General features: G+C 32.6%; 1 protein-coding gene across 2 annotated transcripts in view; it reads right to left on the reverse strand.

The window, feature by feature from the left end:
* Positions 1 to 6,757: 6,757 nt before the first annotated feature.
* The window catches only part of CADM2 (cell adhesion molecule 2), a 1,164,623-nt gene continuing 1,150,619 nt past the window's right edge, over positions 6,758 to 20,761 (reverse strand). Inside the window, exons 9-10 of one of the 2 annotated variants that reach the window (XM_004371338.1) lie at positions 9,693 to 9,818; positions 6,758 to 8,892 (exon numbers count right to left, since the gene is read on the reverse strand). In XM_004371338.1, the coding sequence (XP_004371395.1) occupies positions 8,774 to 8,892; positions 9,693 to 9,818 (245 nt within the window). In that variant the 3' untranslated portion in view covers positions 6,758 to 8,773. The remainder of the gene's footprint in view (positions 8,893 to 9,692; positions 9,819 to 20,761) is intronic. The other variant, XM_004371337.1, reaches the window with a different exon arrangement.

The raw sequence follows: 20,761 nt of genomic DNA on the forward strand, positions 1-20,761 counted from the left end.
AAAAAGGTCTCTTTAAAGTGTTGAAAAGCAACGATGTCACTATGAGGGCTAAGATGAACCTGACTCAAGCCATGGTATTTTCAATTGTCTCACATGTATTCAAAAGCTGGACAATTAATAAGGAAGACCAAAGAAGAATTGATGCCTTTGCATTATGGTGTTGGTGAAGAATATTGAGTATACCACTAACTGACAGAAGAATGAACAAATCTGCCTTGGAAGAAGTACAGGCAGAATGCTCCTTAGAAGCAAGGATGGCGAGACTTTGTCTCAGGTACTTTGGACATGTTATCAGGAGGGTCCAGTCCCTGGAGAAGGATACCATGCTTGGTAAAGTAGAAGGTCAGTAAAAAAGAGGAAGACCCTCAAAAATATGGACTGACACAGTGGTTGCAACAATGGGCTTAAACATAGCAATGATTGTGAGGCTGCCACAGGACCAGGCAGTGTTTCGTTCTGTTGTGCATAGGGTCACTATGAGTCAGAACTGACTCGATTGCATCTAACAGCAACAACAACTATATATTTCTGTATTTTCTCTGTTTCAAAAATAAGCATAACAAAAATTATCTTTAAATTTCAAAATAGAGATAAAGGACGGTTTGAAGTTTTTTAAAAAACTACACATTTAATTGTTGTTTTAAAGTATGCTGCTGTTTTTGTCATTGTCTCAGAATTGTCATACAATGAAGGCTTCTCATGTAACATAAATGGGTATTCAGTTATTACTATTAATTAAGAACACTTAGGCTAAACACTGTTCTTTAATGAATTGTACTAAACAGAATTTCCAGTGCCTATCCTTGCTAAAAAGAAAAAAAAAAATGCCGTGGAATATTTTGACAGAAATAAGAATCACCTTTATGAAAGTGATGTTGACTTACCTAGGAAGCATGGGTGTTATACAAGTATATGACTGTAGAGCTGAATAACAGTGGGCATTTTGGTCAACATTTGAAAAAGAAATCTCGTCTATAGATGTATTGCTTCAAATGTCATCATTTTTATTTAGATGTGCTGAATCTAATATTTATTATAGTTTTAAATCCTCTAAAGTACATCCCAAGGCTGGGGGAAAAATGAATTGTCAGGGAAAAGTGAATTAAACAAAATAAAATATTACCTAATAAAATAAACCAGATACAAAATCTTGCCTTGTATTTACAGATAAATTTTAATGGAATATTTCATGGTCTAACACAAACATCAGACCCAGTCACACTAATTCTCGTACAGCCTTTGGCTTACCCTGCATAACAAAATCTGTTGTTTATTTAGACTATAAAATAGTTTATGGTAAGTGAACTTCCAAAGACACAAAGAAAATCCTCCATAAATTTAAAGCCTATCTCAAATCCTTATTGGCATAAGCTTAGGATGGAAATATTATTAATTGCATTATCATAGGTAGTTGAAATATATAATACTGATTAGAGTGCAGAAAAAAAAAAAAGGTCTAGATACCTTTGCTTCTGCTTCTAGTCAACATTAGAAAACATGTATAAATGAATGTAAAATCACTTTTACAGAGTTTTGAAATTTTGGCAATCTCAAGTAAATTTCCCTAAATCAGCAATGCTTTTTCTTCTTAGTCAGCATATTACAAGGTTCTTATATTTCAAGGAACAAAGATGAAATGTTGTACAAATAACATTTATTTTACTACTACTTAATTTAAAAAACAAAACAAAAAAAAACTTCCATTTGGAAATTTACAAGGGAAGTGGGCATCATTGAAGAATTCTCAAATGAATGGCTAATGTATGCAGTTAAAAAAAAAAAGTATTCAAAAGAAGGCGTTTGACATAAAGAAATCTCTTTTTAAAACCAGTCAGTGGTAAAAAGAAAGTTCCATCATTCAATGTCTGTTTCCAAGCCTAAGAAAATGAACCAAATGAATAGACAATCCAGTAATGTCCAACAGATAACTAAAATTCAAATTTTATTTTTTCAATATTTATCAGACATTTCTTTTTTCTGACAAGACTTTACTGAAAGATGATGTGCAAATGGGAACCCTGTAAGAATGTTTATTGTACATGACATATTTTAAGCGCCACTAAGTACACATTGAATACTTTGTAAGTATATAGGCATATCAACATGCAAGTGTCACGTACCTAATATTACAATATGCATTTTGTTTTTTTGAAAATATTAATGACAAAAGTAGATTCAATAATTGTGTTTATCTTCTGTGCAATATGCTTAATTCTGGTGGCTCTTCTTTACAGCACAGAATTTATTTTTATGCTGTCATAAATATACCCTTCCAAAAGTTATGAATTCCATGTCATATAAATTGAACATTTTATTTTTGAAGCTACATTACTGGGAACACCTGCATTTCTTGGTGCCATTTTCAGAGATAAGTCTTTAAATTCTTTTTAACACAGCAGACTTGTTCCAATGTTGTTTATGTTGAAATATTTATGATAAAAAACGGAGCTTTCTTGAGGGAATATTTTTTGGTTGAGTGAAAGGCTAAACAACCAATTCACAAATACTGATGTAAACTAAATATGAAGAAAATAGGTCAGCAATCCCAAACCCAAAAATCCTTGGGTTACTACTTAACTGCATCATTGAATCTACAATAAGTACAGCAGGTACAGTTAAATAAATGTGTAAAGAGATTAACGCTTTATACATTTATAAGGAGAAAGAGTACTAGTTTTGAAAAAGTTCTAAATCATTTTTCTTTCTTTTCACTGGAATTATTCAATACATCAGAAACACAGATAAAAGCCAAAAGGATAAAATATAACAGTTCAATTTACATTTCATAGGTTTGTTGTTTTTTCCCAACCTATGGGTGACCACTGCTTTCAGCCATTAAATAGTTTATTGCATACAACTTTCACTATCAGCAAATATAAAGAGAAAAGTGTCTTCTAGTGTCACATACAAGGAAAAGCATTTGAAGAAAGAAAGCATTTGAGGTTTGACAGTACTGTGTATAAGAGACGTGTAATGCTGCATTTCACACCACACTTAAAGTCCGTGTGGGAATCGCTGCTGCTCTGCCCCTGGATATGGGAAAAGTGCTTAAGTGCTGAGCCCTGGTAGGTTTGTTTTTTGCCCCTGCAATCTTCAAATATCTTTAATTTTTCTTCCTTTTAATTACAGAGTATGTTTCATAGGAGAAAATAGTTTTTTTTTTTTCTCTACATCTTTTTTCACATTTGGCCCCATTCTCTCCTAAATAATCATGCATTTCTTATAACTAATGCATCCATCTATATGGAAAAGATGGTAAAGATAGACCAAATATTATTTGGAACATAACCACATAATATAGAAACACCTTACTTTAAGTGTATTTTATAGATTCATCATCAGAGTTTAAGATATTTTCATGTTTTTGTTTTTGTTTTTCTGCCCCCAGAAACAATATTTTTAAAATTCTGTTTCCTTTTAGGATAATTAAATTCCGTCTTCTGAAAACTTCACATTATGTCTACACAGGCAAAATAAAGTGAATATTTGTAGCAATACTTTGCATTATTCAGGGATTATTTGTTAATAAGGAGACAGTTTTAAAATAACTTAAATTTTTGTCGACAAAGATCACTCTTCTTGGGAAAATAAATCATACACATAATTTTTATCTGTCATTATAGCATTAATTTATAAGAAATTGCTACAGTTTATAAATTAAATAAAATAGATTGTTTTGCAAAGTATTGCCATTTAAATTATTTTTAAAAATCAACACAATTACATTGAAAGATTAAATAGGCATGAGAAGATCTGTCCTTACAAAGTTGTTTTATTTTGCCTATAGGAAAAGATAATGATAAGAAAGGGGGGAGAAAATGCAGACCCATACACTACGGAATACACTAAAAGAAGTTGGCTTTTGAGATTTCCCAGGGGTTGAGAAGGGCACTGTTATGATAGACCCGAAAGAATGCTGCCTGGGATATCTTGTAAATAATTACTTCCTCTATTTATATTGAAGTATCATAGCCCATGTTAAAAGTGAGAGGTAGAAGGATTATTACAAGTGTGCATGGCAGAGAACTTACCAGCTATATCCAACAACTATTGCATTCAATATTAATTATCTCAATACACAAAAATGCTAATCAAATGAGCTTAGAACCCATTCATATATTTTGTCCCCTTTAGCTTTCTTTATCATCTTGCTACTTTTAATCCATTGACTTTGGAAGGGTATAAGTGCAAAGGGCATATTTGGGGTAGACTAAGAAAAGAAAGGAAAAGAAAAAAGAATAGAAAAAGAGAAGACATAAAAAAATTGCTTTGAAACAATGAGTTTAAACTAGTAAAGATTTCCTTCGCTCTTTGATTGAAGAAGTTTGTACTTATAATAAAAGTAATGTAATCCATTTAAAAAAAAAACTCAGAGAAAGTTTAAGAATTCCAAATTCAACTAGATGTGAGTTAAAGTTTAAAAATCAGATTATTTTTTCTCTCCAGTAATGCTAAAACACTAGACCAAATTATATATACATTAATCTTTAAGTAAGAACAATTACCTTGTCATTGAGCCAGTTGTATTTCTAATCAATGTTTTAGGATGAGGGAAGTGCAGATTAACAACCTCTTGGATCTTGTTGAAGAATTATTTTAAATCCCTTTGCACGAAGTATCCCAGCAATAGAATTGCTGATATTGCACTGAGTATATTTCAATATTGCCAGTGTATATTTCCAACGAATTTTTATATCTACAGTAAGATTTCCTCTTTCCCAATATTCAAAATGCATATTATAATTACATGGGTTTCCAACATCCATACACAGCAAGTACAAGATACTTACATGTAAGTACAATGTAGTTACCTATATTTTTGCATAGTTTTTAGTGTGTACTTTGTGCCACTTAATAAAAAGCATTACTCATCAGTAATTCTCATTAGAATTTTCATTTATTTCTGCTGTGATTGCTGGACTATTTTTCCTTTTTTTTTTTTTTTTGGTATAGTCATCACAGATTTCCATTTACAAAGGGCAATAATATAATATTAGGTGTTTTTAGAGGGCTCTACATAGTTAGTAATGTGAAGGTGAAGTTGCAGTTCAAGGTATGAGGGTTTGTGTTTTCTCCACGATTAAAATATTTAATGTGAAATTCCATATTGATCATCCATTTTATGTTCATGTCCAAAGAAAAAGGAAAAGTAAAATTTAAACATTCCTCTTGGTAACACTTTGCAGTAAGTGGCACTAAATTACACGATAACTGCTATGTTACATGGAAGAGCCATCACTGTCAAAGAGCTGCTGTACATGTGTGTATATGAATCTCAATGCTGTTACAGTCATGAGTACATAATTACAAGTGAGCTTGTCCTTTCTTATAATTGAGATATTTATATTTTTACAAAGAAATAAAAATAAATGAGGTGTTGGCTTCTTTGCCATATTTAGGAAAGTTACTTTTCTTTCTCTATTTGTGATTTTGTGGGATTTCATTGCTAGACTAACCATCTTGAATCAATATGAGAGCATTTATTTCTAGATTTAGCTACAATATCAGGTTCCTTAAACTACTTCTTGGATTCTCTGGTAAAAATAAACAAGTTGAAATCTCTCTCTCTTTCTCTCTCACGTGTGCGCACATACACATAAACACACACACACAACAATACTTAGCTCATGCGCTCTCTCATTGTTCTTGCTCTCACAAAGTTTCCTTTTTCCTCCTGATTTTGACAATTATTCTAGGACACTCAAAAATGGAAAAAAGGAAAAGAAGAATGTTGTTTACAATTGTTTTGATGGAGGACAATCGATATACACTGTAAATAGTACATTGAGTACACTGGCAGAGAACAGCTACTTTTGATAAAGAATAATGTTCCATATTCTACTAGGGATGTGTGTTTGTGTGTGTGTGTGTGTGTGTGTGTACGCCTTCCATTGAGTTCCGTAGTTACTGTGCTCACTTAGTGGATATAGAATCTGACTCTAATGTGCATACAATTTGCATGTATCAGAAAATGTAACTGACATCGTTCCCATTTAGAAATTTTATTTAATATATTTTTAATGATTTGTAGAAACTGAACTGGGCAGAACTTTTATAATTTTCTTGTTTGGCGAAGATCAAATAATTTTTAAAGATAGAATCTAATTCCATTACTAGGCTTTTTGTTTTCTTTTTTTAGTAACAGAAAATTATATCTAATTCAAATCTACCTATATTTAACTGTTGAAACATTTGATTAGAGCCCACAAATTATAGTATACCAGTTAGATTTTTTTGAGTTCTAAGTTTTTTTTTATTACTCTGAAGGGTTAAAAGAGTGAAAAATCTTGAAATGGACCCAATTTTTGATTTCTAATTTTACAGCGCTATAAATAATGATTGACTTTGATTGACTTATTTAAGCAACAATTTAGCAGTTGGAGCCAAGTAGAATATAGACAAAATGAAGAGGGATGTAAACACAGCATCAATGAAGAGTAGCAATTTTGTAAGTACATCCTGAAATTAGGCCTTAAATAGTAATTGATGATGCAGTTTATATAACATATTTCTGTAATAAGAACCTTTCCATTTTTTACTAACAGGATGAATTTTGCTTTGTGGAGTCTTTCTAAAGATTATGCATTGAAAGATATGAACAGTTCATAAACCTATTCTAGTTTCAATGTGTCTAGTAGCACCTACCTGATTCTCTCAAACTACCATACTATATTAACATATTATTGCATTTTTCCACAGATGGTATGGAGTGAACTGTAAAAACATGCATGCAATCACATCAATGCAGACTTATTTCCTTAAAATGTCATACTGTATATGATTTATTATGTTAACACTCAACCACATCATATTATTTATGTTCTGTATATTCTGAAAAAGTGCTGCTTGACTGACATCGTCCTTTTTCTTTGTAAGAAATCAACAAGATAAATGCTTCAACAACAAAAAAAAACAATTTAAAAATTCTAACGTTGTCCTTAAAAGATTTATACTTTTCTGATAAATAATCTGAGATACAGCACCCTTGTCTTTCATTTGATATTAATACATGATGTCATACTCAACCATTCTCATACCCCAAAAATAAATTCCAAGATATTATTTTTAAAACCATAGGCCATCATGCTTTCAGACGTCACAAGTATAGCTACCATATAGTCATATTTGTCTCCTCCTTAAAGGTGCAATGTTTGCAAATGGGAAAATAATTTTATCTAACTAGTTTTTTTTATTCTTTAGCATGTAACAAATTTCATGAGAACTAATCTAGCAGTACCGTATCTTACTAGAAGAAATAATAAGACTTTAAATTGACTTTGTCTTGTATTTAAGAATACAGCATTTCTTAATGGTTACATAATCCAAAATTTCAGAAATAATTCAGAGAAAGAGACTTTCAGCTTGGAGTTAAAAGCATGGCAGAAATTTTCTATCACTCACTGTTTCATAAGTTTGTACCTCACAAAATGCATAGACAGGAATTTAATATAAAGAATTAGTTCATTTGTACAGAAAACATATCTAACACTTCTTTTTGGCAAATCAACATAGGTAAGCAGCTCTGGAACTGCCAAATTAAAATTTGTAAATTTGTAGCAAACGAAGAGTTTATTTTTAGGTTATTATTCAACTGTGGTTGTAATTTAAAACCTGAGGCTGTGCACTGGTTGTTAGCTTAAAATTACCTTTCCTTATAACATTGTGCTTCCATTGTATAACAAATAAAAATTAACAAGCACTAGAAAAAGTTGTTGAACAGTGCTAGGACATACAGACAAAAATACTAACACATGTTATCTACTTATAGTATTTGTTTAAGTAATATCTAAAGGGCTATAATGGACATTAGAAAATGCTCACTTATGACTGAAATACCTACAGCCAAAAAAGTTAAATATGTATCAAATAATGTTTAATTGGATTTATTATATGCACTATATACAGATACTAAAATGTCTTGAAATTGTGCCCTATGAATACGTCAATTTTGTGTAGGCAGGTGAGTTGTTACAGAGCAAATAAATTACAGAATCAAATTAGAAAAAAATGAATGAAATTTTTGTGATTCCCAAAGCAGTGAAATATTTGGAACAATTTATTTGTAAATGAAACTACATTAAACTAGTGGTAGGTAGGATTTAAATAATTATATGTCAAGATTTCAATCCATACACATGGTTCCTGTATCAAATACTGTATTTTTAAATAGCACATTGATACAGTATTACCATTGTAATCTCAAACATTCCAGGAACTACACTCCAGTGTTTTTAGTGTGTGTTTTCTAGGGCATATGTTTCCCAAACATGTGGTCTTTGAAGACAGACATGTGGAGAACATTGTAAACCTCTAATCTTCTATTAACTTAAGCACATTAGGTCTTCACCTAATCTTGTTATTTGTAAAAGCTATCCAATAGCAAACTGATAAGGTCTATGATTTAAAGGGAAAAATGAGAGAGAAGAAAAAAAAAAAAAACCCGCGTACATTTTTTCAATGTATAAAAGCAATTCAATATTATGATCCAAGGAGATGATTAACATTGTTAAGGCTGTATATTCAAGCACTGTATGTTAAAAGAGCAATGGTGTGAAATTTAGGCAGTAAGAAATGTCCTGCATTATGGATGGTACGGTAATTAAAGAATGATGCTTTCGACAGCTGATTGTTGGTCTACACTGGCTACTGAGAGCAGTACAGTATGGGAGTTAATAAAGGTAGCAGAAGATGGTAGAAATGAATTCCGAAAGATGATAGCCAGTTTTCTCCAGCAGCCAGCCTGGTCAGTAAAACTCAGAATCCCGGCCTGCATTTAAATGAAATACTCTTTTTTCTCTTCGGCATTGACTTGGCTGCCTTCGGCATTGATAATGGCTGTGTCAGCATCCGGTGCATCTTCAGCTCCTTTAGCTTCATTTGTTAAATATGTTCCTGTGGATTTTGGAAGAAAAACATGGTAAATCTGTGAGATCAGTACAACAGCCACCACCGAAAATACATTTATTTAGGAAGGTGTTTATGCTAGATCTCTTATAGCTTGAAACAGATCTTGAGGCCTAATAAACCACAAATGCACTCTTCCAAAGCTGCACCCTTTGTTTCAGTTTTCGGGTATGTGTTGTAGGAAGTGGTGGCCAAGTGAACTAGACGCAAGAGTCAAATTGAAACGTGTAATGAGTAATTTTGATTTCTTTAAAGATAAATGTAGACCATGTTATTCATGCAGCTGTAGCAATCAGGGTCCTTTGTTAAGATAGTGATAATGACTGCATAAAATGTGTCACCATTCATTATGCTAACTCCACTTAAAAGTGGATTATATCGATAGCTTGCTACCTGGCTCATTGCAAACCATCTCTCAGTTTCCTCACTACTATGGCCACATGTGTGACTATAAACTTACAAACGAAACACTGACCAAATCTTAATGCAGAAGAGATAGATATTTTACAGTTAGATGTCAGTCCTAGAGATAAATGACAAACTTGCTTATAATTTTTTCACAGACAGCGGCTCCCTCTGTGACTATATCCATTGGATAGTATTATTTTGCCTAGGCCAATCCAACTCTAAAGTTAAAAAGTCAAGAACTCCCTGAAATTTAGAATTCAGATCAATCAATCTCACTCTCTCTCTCACACACACACACAATTTTCATATTCTCTGATGAAACTAACCTTGAGAAAATTCTGCTGCTAAAGTTAAGAGCACTTTTAGTAAACATAACCTACCTTTATGTCTTGCCAGATATCGACCAAGCAGGAATATAGAACACAGCGTAACAAATACAACTACAGCCACTATCCCTCCTATAAGAGCATGGTCAGGGCCAGGCTGGCCAGCCAGAGCGTTGGGATCTGGAAAAGGGAGAGAAATATTATTCTGGTTAGTGTGTTATTTAGTCACAAAGTAAATATCTGCATTAGAATGAGTTATTTTGAAAATTATAAAAAATCTTTTGACATATAATCACATTAATGTGTATTACACTATTCATTTTAATCAAATATTTATTGTGTGCTTATAAAGTACGAGATACCTGGGGACCTAATATTTGACACATCAATCACTACAGCCATGGAGCTTACATTTCAAGGGAAAGGCTGCATAAATATGCATGTGATTTTGCATAATGGTATATCTTTCTTTCCCCCGCACCTCTGACTAAAATATAAATTTTTTTTTTTCAGTGTGACAAACACAGGTATACAATTTTTTTAAATAAAATTATGTCATGGGAAAGACTGGGGCTAGAGATAATAATTTAGGACTTCTCAGTATATAAACATTACCTAAAGCCATGGAAATGGATGGAATTTCCAAGAGAGTGAGTATAGATAGAGAAGAAGAGATCTGAGAACTGGTCCCGAGAAATTACCAATTTCAGAAAATCAGACTGAGAAAGAGAGAGCACTGAGGTAGGAGGACAGCCTGGAGAACACATCACAGCGGATCAAAGGGAACAATTTATATCAAGGTGGGGAATTACTGACGGTATCAACTGTTGATAGGGGAGAAAGATGATGACTCAGTATTGATAACTAAGTGCTTCTTAGCTTTTAGTTCTAGAGGGAGTGGCTGGAAAGAGGCAAATTGATAGTACACTTTTACATTTTGCCTTTAGAAAGGTATTGCAGGAAAGGGATGTGTTCAGTACAGGAAGGCCAGTTTTTAAGCACAAATGAAAAGATCAAAAGAAACCCCCAAAATCTGGATACTCAAAAGTTTGGAAAATTATATATAGAACCCACACGCTAAGAAAGAAGACTGAATGAAGCTTTGAGCAACAATATCCATTCAGGCTCAGCTCTGAGGCAAAGATCAGATTGAGTGTACTGCTTTTCCTCCCAAGCCTATTATTTCAGATAGCTTCATGGTAGTTGATAAAGATTTAAGAGAGAGTTAGGAAATGGAGGAAGTGAAGAAATAAGTTACACCTGGCAATTACGTCTTCAAAAAAACTCTGAGTTTTGTTACAGACACACAAATCTGACAAATAAATTAGGAGTCAATTGAGTTTTTAATACAATTGTAGTGCCAAAGAAGCACTTGTCTAGACATTAAAAAAAAAAAAATCTGTTTGAAAGGTCAAATAACCTCCAGACCCCTAAATCTGGTGCACGTAAGAAGTGGACTGTAAAAGCTGTGTTACCCACATGAAGAGCATATTCCCCCAAACCGCACTGCATTTGTGGGAAAGATTTTCAAGTGAAAAATTCTACACACAAAGTCCTAATTTACAAATAGTTTATACTAATTCATAAACCACTTGCTACCCTCTGTGTGATTTGGGGCAAGTTTCTTTACCTTTTCACCTTTACAATATGCAAGATAATACTTCCTACTTCCCATGGAGTATGACTGACAACGTTCAACTCTCCAGAGGGTAGAACTGGGAACCACAAAAAGAGCAAACGGAGAAGACTCCGAGTTTTTTCAGATAACTACAATTATTGCCAAGTCACAGGGAATGGTTAATGCCAGCTGGTATGGTTTCATATTTACTATGGGTTAGTGACTTTTCTGCATTTTCCATTGTTCCTTTATTTTCAAAGGAGAGAATTTATCGTGCTTCTCCTGTCTTTGTTCTACGATTGGGTACTGTGTATGGGATAGATAAGCACATCAATAACTTGTCTTTTTAGTTCATTTGTCCCTGGACTAACGCAAGCAGATCTGATAAAGAAGATCCTGCACATCTAAGGATCCCAGACCTTGAGTTGGATGGATTGACCTGATGAGATTTCAGGTTGACTCTTTGGAGAGAGTGGCAATGTTTCTGTGTGGGAAAAGGATGAAAAAGTATTTGGTGATCAGAAAGGTATGGTGGGGCAGAGATATCTACCCCCCCCCCTCTTCTTCTAGTGCAGAGAGCTAAGTTATATTTTCCAGCTTCCTGAGCAGTTGGAGATAACCATGTGACTTGAGTTCTAGACAATGAATTTAGGTCTAGTCAATAAACACCTCCCACTTTTTCATACTCCTTTCCTTCCATATGGCTCTATGGGGGAGGATTCCAGGGTGATTTCAGGAGCTACAAACTCAAGATGAGATAGCACTAGAATAAATGAAGCTCTGGATCACCGAGTCACCACCTAGAATAACTGTCCATCCAAGAATACCTGCACTGAACTGCTTGAGGGGAAAAAACAAAACAAAATTTTATTTTAAACACTGAGATTTAAGAGGTTAATCTGTTACAGCAGCTAATGTTAATTTAATTTTCTATTATATATTTCTTGTGTTTTTCTTAATTTCTGGCATTGGGCAGTAATTTAAAAAAAATGGAGCAAAAGGAATCTTGATCTGAATCACTTTAAAATCCTCAAGTAACCAGATACACATAGTTGTATTTGCTAAATATCACTCAAAATAGAACACACTTTCGAGGCACTTAGAAATCACTTTTTTCATACATCACTACACGTGTCTTATTAATTCTGAAGGTAAATATGGAGAAGTGGTATTGCTAGATCAAAGGGTATAAACATTTTTAAAGACTTTGGATGCTGTTGTTAGGTGCCATCAAGTTAGTTCTGACTTATAGTGACCCTATGGACAAGAGAACGAAACACTGCCTGGTCCTGCACCATCCTCACAATTGTTAATATGTTTGAGTCCATTGTTGCAACCACTGTGTCAATCTATCTCATTGAGGGTCTTCCTATTTTTGCTGACCCTCTACTTTACCAAGCATGATGTCCTTCTCCAAGGACTAGATACTTATTGGCTTTTGATACACATTGCCAGATAATATTGTGGAGAGATTTTACAAATTCGTCCTCCACCAACTAACTGTATCTGAGGGATTTCTTTTCCCTCATATACTACTAACTTCAGATATCATCATTCTTTTACATTTTTGTCAACCTGACATGGAAAAGTGACATCTCAATTTAAATATTTTGTATTTCTTAAATTACAAGTGAATATAGACATTTTGTAATATATTTTTTGACATATTAATTTATTAATTTTGAAATGCCCGTGTATATAGCTTGGCCATTTTTCTATAGAAAATTTGTTTTAAACATTTTATCTTTCTTTAATCTTCATCTGTGGTGTTTTCAGTCATAAATAAGTCTTACAATTTTATGCAATCAAATCTATCAAACTTTGTGTTGATATTTGGCTTGCAGATCATGATTTGGAATGCTTTTGGAATAATAACATTTATACACATATGGACCTATATTGTCATACAACACTTTTATTGTTATTGTTTTTAATTCATCTAAAATGAACTTTGGTCTATGATTTTAGGATAACTATAAAGTATACCCCTGTTTCTTATTCTTTCATCAATAAATTTTTATGTCCCTTATCCTAAGATAAACGTCTATATAGTTTGTGTGTACATTCTAGTCTATATGACTGATCTGTCTGCCCAGACCTACACCAGTGTTATAGTTTTAGAAATCCTTTTTTGACTTGTAGGGAAAGTCTCAATTGAGTTCAGAATAATTACATAAGAAGCAAAAACGTAACAGAATATTTACTGAGATTGTACTAGATACATTTTGTTTTATATAGTGCATTTTCCAGGAATATTGCATGATTCTTCAATTATTCTAATCTTTCCTGTCTTTTAGTAGGTTGTGCAGTTTTTTTATATGAACTACATGTTTATTAATTTTATTTTTCATTTAAAATATTTTAATATTAATCTTTTAAAAATATTTTTAAAAGCTGTTATTTTTTCATTATATTTTCTGCCTTCTTTCCTTCTTTTTTTCACTTCCATACATTTTTTTCTTTTGAATTTTATTTTATAAAACATTACATCTAATATTTGTTTATTATTTATGTATTTTTATTTCCAGACAATCAAACTTTTTAATCTTCCTACTAGTTTCACTAGTGCTTCAATTGTTCTCTTAAGGATTTTATTTCTAATATTGATGCCTGTATCTTTTCTTCCTAACTGCACCAGCTAGTAATTTTGAACAATAATGACAATCACAATATCATCTTGATTCTGATACCACCGATTGTAAAAAAAAACTCTATATTGATTAGCCATGATCCTCTTTTTGACAGTGGTTGGTCATTTTGACAGTGGTCAGTCTGATTACTCAACTCAATACATATAGTTGCTTTCACCAGTTCTTATTTATGCAAAATTTGATATTAAATATATTCAGCCCGTGAAGATATTGAGCATGCATCTTAACTTGTCTTTTAAGAAAGGACAGTTCACTGATAACAGCATCCTTGAATCTTGAAAACCTAAGAATCATTTTGTTGTGAATAAACACTCAACTGTTTAAACAATACTTGGTTTTTATATTTTTCACTTAAGAACTCAGAACATCTTATCTGAGTGTTTTATTTGTTAGTTTGACTTGCCTTCTCCCCAGAGTAAATCTGAATTCATTTGGAATTTGCTTTTTATTCCTTTTTAAGTGGCCTGCTTTTTCTTCATTATTGCCTTTTTAATTCTTTAGTTTTTCCCTTCCTTGTGTTTTGATATTTTACCTGGAGTTTGTCTTTAGTCAGAATTTTGCTCCATCTGCAAACATACTCTTTTATTAAAATCAGGGTTGGTTCATTTGTTTTTAGCTTATAAATTCTCTTTCTACTTTATATTCAATTAACAATTATTCTTTTTTATATTTTCTTCCCTGGAAAATCCAATTATGCACTGGTAGGAGCCCCCATATTTTATGTTGCACATATATCATCCCTTCTTTCCTACTTTTATAATCATTTTACTAACTTACATTTTGTTCTAGTTATATTTCCCAAGTTCATGTTCTGCTTTGCTGGTTTGATTTTTTTTAACACAGATGCTCCTTCTTTCTTCTTCCGGAAGGATTTTGTTATCTATTATGATTTTGGTTTACCTATACTCTCTATTTAATCTGAGTCTGCTCTTATTTAACAGATGTTTGAGCCTTTTTATTTCATTGACAATAAAAATAGTACCTTTTTAATGCTTTCCTCATTTCACTAAAATAAATTTATTGAAACATCTGGGAAAATGTTTTTCCTTGGCAAACGTACATTACTTCCTTTATTGCAATCATTTTTCATTCATTGCATGCAGACTGGATTTATTTTCTGGCTTTTTTTTTTTCTATTTACACGTTCTTGTTTATTTTTCTTTCTTTCTTATTTTCACTCTTATTTATGAGATATTTTGAAGAGGAGTTCTCTGTTCTGATGTTGGTATTTATTCTTGTTCAGCCCTAATGCTGCAGATCAATCCAGGTGCAGGTAGCTAGATCACAGCTACAGAAACTGAAATATGGGTCCTATGACATCTGTCCAGAGGGATGGAATGGCTTTGTATGTAGAGCATTACTGGTGGCAGATTTTTATTGATTTACTTAGTATATTTTTGTCTGTAATTTTCACTTTTATAGTAGCATTTCAGATTATATGTAGTCTGCTCTTTATTCCCTCCCTCCCTTCCTTCCTCCCTTCCTTCCTTCTTTCTTTATTTCCTTTTCTTTTTATTTATTTTTTTAATATTTAAGGCAACTGGTATAATTTATTTTAGCTCAATTTACATTTATTATGTTCATCATGCATCTATATTTTCACTTGATTTCAGGTGCACTTATAGACTTTGAGAGAGTAATTCATATCACATTTATTTGACCTTCATCATGAATGTTCTACAGATAATTTTATCATCCATGAGGAAAATACTTCAATATTTATCATTCATCTAATCAACAAAATAAATCAACATATAATCCTTGGATTTTTAAAGCTGTCAAAGCTAATATGGATGTAGAGAAAACTACTTTACATGACTACTGGACAATTAATTTAAAACAAAGATAAATATTTTGAGTATGCTTTTTATTTTACCCAAAAACAAGTAACTGGATTAAGGATCAGATATCCATTTTCTGAAAAATACAGGGATAGCACATAATTTAAATGGGTAATTCTCAGTGGGAATCCCTCATAGATCCCCTTCTCTTATCCTTCTCCTTCTGTCATAGCAATAGAAAATGAAGTGCAGCCTTCTAAAGTTTCTCTACAGATAGCTCAGTCTGCATTACTATTCAGATAAGCACATCACGTTTCCTTACAAACAATCAATCTTCTCAAACGTTAGCCTATGATTTGCTGGAATTATCTGGTTAACACTGAAGTGAGTAATTTCCAATAGTTTTGGCAAAGAGTTAGAGCAATTTCTCTTACTTAAATATGCACAAAACACAAAGAATATTGTAAAATTAAAATTATCTGAGTGCAACATCTTCCTGTTAGAGTTATTTGACTTTTAACAAAGGATTCAAAAAAAATTATGTCAAATAATAATATTTAGAGTCAGTAATTTCTGATATTCAGGAGAGTGAAAAATAAACTTAGTCATATTTAAAATTTTAATATGAAGAAATCCTGTTATGTAATTCTATCTCTGAAATCATTGTTGAGGATTTCTATCATCAGATGTCTTAGTCTATCACTTTTTTTTTCTTTAAGGCAAGAAGTACAAAGTCTAATATAAAGAAATAGTCATCAACTTTCTAGAATCACAGAGTGCAGAAAGTATAATTGCTATACTTTTTCATCCAAGCATTAAGAATGTTTTTATTATAAATATTTTATTAATATGACTGTAGTTTTAAATAGTAAAATAGAAGGTACAAAGTGAAATAAATAATCATTTTATTTAAAATATTTTTTTAAATTAGTTTCATTGGGAGGTGTTTATTGACTAGACCTAAATTCATTGTCTAGAACGCAAGTCACATGGTTATCTCCAACTGCTCAGGAAGCTGGAAAATATAACTTAGCTCTCTGCACTAGAAGAAAGGGGAGGGGTAGATATCTCTGCCCCACCATACCTTTCTGATCACCAAATACTTTTTCATCCTTTTCCCACACAGAAACATTGCCCTGGTGGCACAGTGGTTAAGAGCTACAGCTGCTAAACAAAAAGTTTGCAGATTGAATCCACCAGCTGCTCCTTGGAAACACTATGGGGCATGTGACCCTAACACTCCAAAGCAAGTTTCCTCCTTTTCAAAATGGGTGACTGAGAGCTTGACATAACTAACACCATGACAAACCTGTAAGTTTTTTTTCTCCTTTTTTGCCTGCCTTCTCCTTTCCGCATACGTTCGTTAGTGACTTTGTTTTGTTTTGTCAGGCCACCTGTGACTTACGAACCACCACGTGGAGATTAAAGCCCAGATGTCTGGTCTGTAAATCTTTAGCCTGATAAGGAGATGTCTGGAATGTATCTTTTTCGTCTGATAAAGAGTCTCTTGTAGTTATAAAGTGTAACTCTTCCAGCCCTCTGTGGGTGATGTGTCAAAAGGCACTTCTAACTCTTGTAAACATAGTATGTAAGCTCTAGCGTAAAAATGCCTTTTGGGACTCCATTGAGACAGCCTGCATTGCTGTCAGATCCCTGTTGGTGGACACCTCCTAAATAAACCTCACTCTTTCTAACTTGGAATATGTTTCATTGGCTTGACTGCTCCAGGGCACAGACCCTAATCAGGCAACAGGCAGTGCTACTCTATCCTATAGGGTCACTATGAGTCAGAATTGACTAGATGGCAATGGGTTTGATTTTTGGTTTCCCATGACTAATGTCATAAAAAGAAAGTGATTCCAAATGTATATAAAATAGTTTTTCAAAGTCAAATTTGAAATATCAAGTATAATTTTAAAAATTTATAAAACTCCAGGTACATGTAGTCCAGTTTGTATGCTCATTTATGTATTAGTAAGGTTTACGATAAGTTTAAACTATTTTCTTACTAAAATCTAATAAAAATTCAGTATAAGACTTTAAAATTCCATGGTTCAGAGTTCAAGATTCATTATCTATAGTCCAGCTTTAATTCAGGAAAAAAAATTGAGTAGTGAATTAAACTACAGACGTGCTAATAAAGTTTGAGGTTACTATCAAGTTGAGGAAAATGCTTAACAGAGCTACAAATAGAATTCACAGTCAATTTTAGAAAATGGAAAAAGATAAAGATGGAATAAATAAAAGAAGAATAATTAGTGAAGAGAAGTAAGTGCCTCTTATTTAAGAGTCACTAGTTGGTTAAGAGCTTGGCTGCTAACCAGAAGTTTGGCACTTGGAATCCACCAGCTGCTCCTTGGAAATCCTATGGGGCAGTTCTACTCCGTCTTATAGGGTCGCTATGAGTCAGAATCGACTCAACAGCAGTGTGTAGTTAAGCATAGTTCTGCAGCAACAACCATCAGAGTGGTGGAGGGCAAGAGTTAAATGGATCAAGAGTAGACTAGAATAAATTTGACAAAATATGATATTGGAATGCATAATAAAAACCACTTGATCATGCTTATTAGTGGCCTATGTCCATTTTGGAGTTTATGATTTTAGGAAATTATTGGAAAACTCTTGGAGAAATTTCAGTTTAACAATAAAATGGTTCAAAGATTATAAAATTAAACCCAAAGGAATAAGCTGAAAAGCTGGAATTATCACTTTTAGAAACAGAAGCATGGATGACTTTTCAACTTTATTTTCTCGATAGATAGTTGTCTACAGCAAAGTCAAAGGATATTTAGCATTTCTAGTCAATTCCCTAACTCTTTGCTGGGAGTGTGTTTATATAGTATATTTAAGACTTTGGAAAGTAGAACTTTTAATAAGAAATTGTAGTATGATCTTTTTCATGTACTATCTCATTTGAATAATGTGAAAAGGTAAAGCAATGGAAAATGGATTTGGGGAAGTCTTTGTTATCCATATTCATCTCCAGCCAATGATCTGAAGACAAATAGGAACCCTAAGACTACACATTCTAATCTCTCTTTTAGTGAGTGACCAGTCATTGGGCTGTGCTTTGTATTAGGTGTTATTTTGAGTTACTTCTGCAAACTCTTGCTGTCTATACAATCGCACCCCAATATTTCATATATCAACAGCATCAGATGGAATCAGTTGTAATGAAGCTATATTGTGTTATGTAGATAGAAAGAAGGAAAGTGATAGAAGCAGAAAAATCAGTAAAATGGAAGAAGTGACTCACAAAGGCCTGGATTGACAAGTTGTTTATACCGATTCGTAAACCACTTGCCACTCTCTTTGTGGCTTTGTGCAAATTTTTTAACCTTCTCATTTTTACAATGAACAAGATAATACTTCCTACTTCCTAGGGTTGTTACTAAGATTATATGTATTAATGTATAAAAAGGCTTAGTAAAATGTCTGACACAGTAAGTCCTGTATAAAAGTTAATTATATGTAAAAAGTGGAAAAATATAAAAGGCCAAATGGAAGATACTAAGTTTATTTTTCTCAATCTCTTAAAATACTTGTTTATGAATTTTAATTTATTCTATGTGGTACTTAGAAGCACTTCAAGTGTCCAAATAGTGGAGAGATGGGGAAAAATATTAATGGAGGAATATTTTCATAATATGAAATTGGATGAAAAAGAATCTGGTGTAGGCTGATGTTTGAGGATTAAATGAGAGAATAATTTATTGAGTATTTATGTTATAAATGGCTCATTTTATTCAATGCATGTAAAGTGTTGACTCAGAAAACTGCATTTATTAATATAAAGATTGATAAACCATAAGGCAGCTTGCCTAAGCAGGTTTTGTAATAATCTTTGTAAGGCTTTAAAAAGAATTATGAAAATAAGTTTTTAGGATGGCTCAAATGACTCCAATTCTGAGAACAAGAGCTGGTTGAGGTAATTTCTAGAGTTCTATCTTTTCACATAATTCTATTTTCTTTTCTTCTCACATGCTGAGGAATTCAATGCCCATCCATGCTAAATGACCTCCTGGTAGCGCTGCTTCTTCATCCTAAAAGAAGTCCTTCTTCCGTTCTGTGATTGCAAAATCCAAACAACAGTAATCAGTCTCTCCGTGACAATTATCCCTTGATTGTTTAATTGAAATTTTCCTCATGGCTTAATTCCCTTGCTTTAGTTTTATCTTCCCCAAAGGAATAACTTCCCTTGAAGATAGAGGTTGTGTCTTACGCTTGTAGCTACAACTGCATTTTTACACAGTTCTTGAAACCAAGTAAATTGACTGAGTCAATGGAAATGTTAAATATGCTGAATTTCAGAGAAAGCTTGGATGTTTGGAGACCAATTTGCAGTGCTGAGCAATGTTGTTCCTGCCCCTTCGTGATATTATATTATTTGTTTAAATATAAAAATACTGTTACTCCATTTTGAAAATTAGGGCTGAGTAAAATGACTCATCTATATTTGTACTTAATTAACAATTTGGATGATTTGATTTTAACATTAAGTTTGATTTATTTTTATGTACTAAATGGGCTACTTTTCCTTCTTAAAACAGTTTAAAGCTTCAAAAAGAGTGTTGCTATAGTAAAACATTAGAAATACTTATACATAATTTATGGAGAGAAATACACTGTCCTTTGGCAGTATACGACATCAGCAATATCCCTAGAGAGAAATACAACATTACATTCACCTAAGGGTCATCTATTATCGTTTAATTTTATGTACAATTACTGTTTCTGACAAAAGAAAAATACTTAAGAACAGCCTCTAAAGAATAAAAAAAAAAAAGAAAGTATATTGCTCTTGGTGTCTGTACAATGATTTACACATCATTTGAACTACAGAACACTGTGTATAGGGACTCTAAATCTATGAGTTATAAATAAAGGCTACTTCACACAACAGATTTTCAATCATAGGTTTTTAAAAATCCCTAGCAAGCACAACACTTAGCCCTTACTCTCAAATGTATTTATTGTAACATAAATTTGTTTCTACATCATGTTAATAAACAAATGTCTTCCCATGTTTCTATATGTAATAACACATACACTTTCTATACCTAAAGATTTTGA

The sequence above is a fragment of the Trichechus manatus genome, unplaced genomic scaffold (assembly GCF_000243295.1).
Source record: "Trichechus manatus latirostris isolate Lorelei unplaced genomic scaffold, TriManLat1.0 scaffold00012, whole genome shotgun sequence".
NCBI classification, from domain to species: domain Eukaryota; kingdom Metazoa; phylum Chordata; class Mammalia; order Sirenia; family Trichechidae; genus Trichechus; species Trichechus manatus.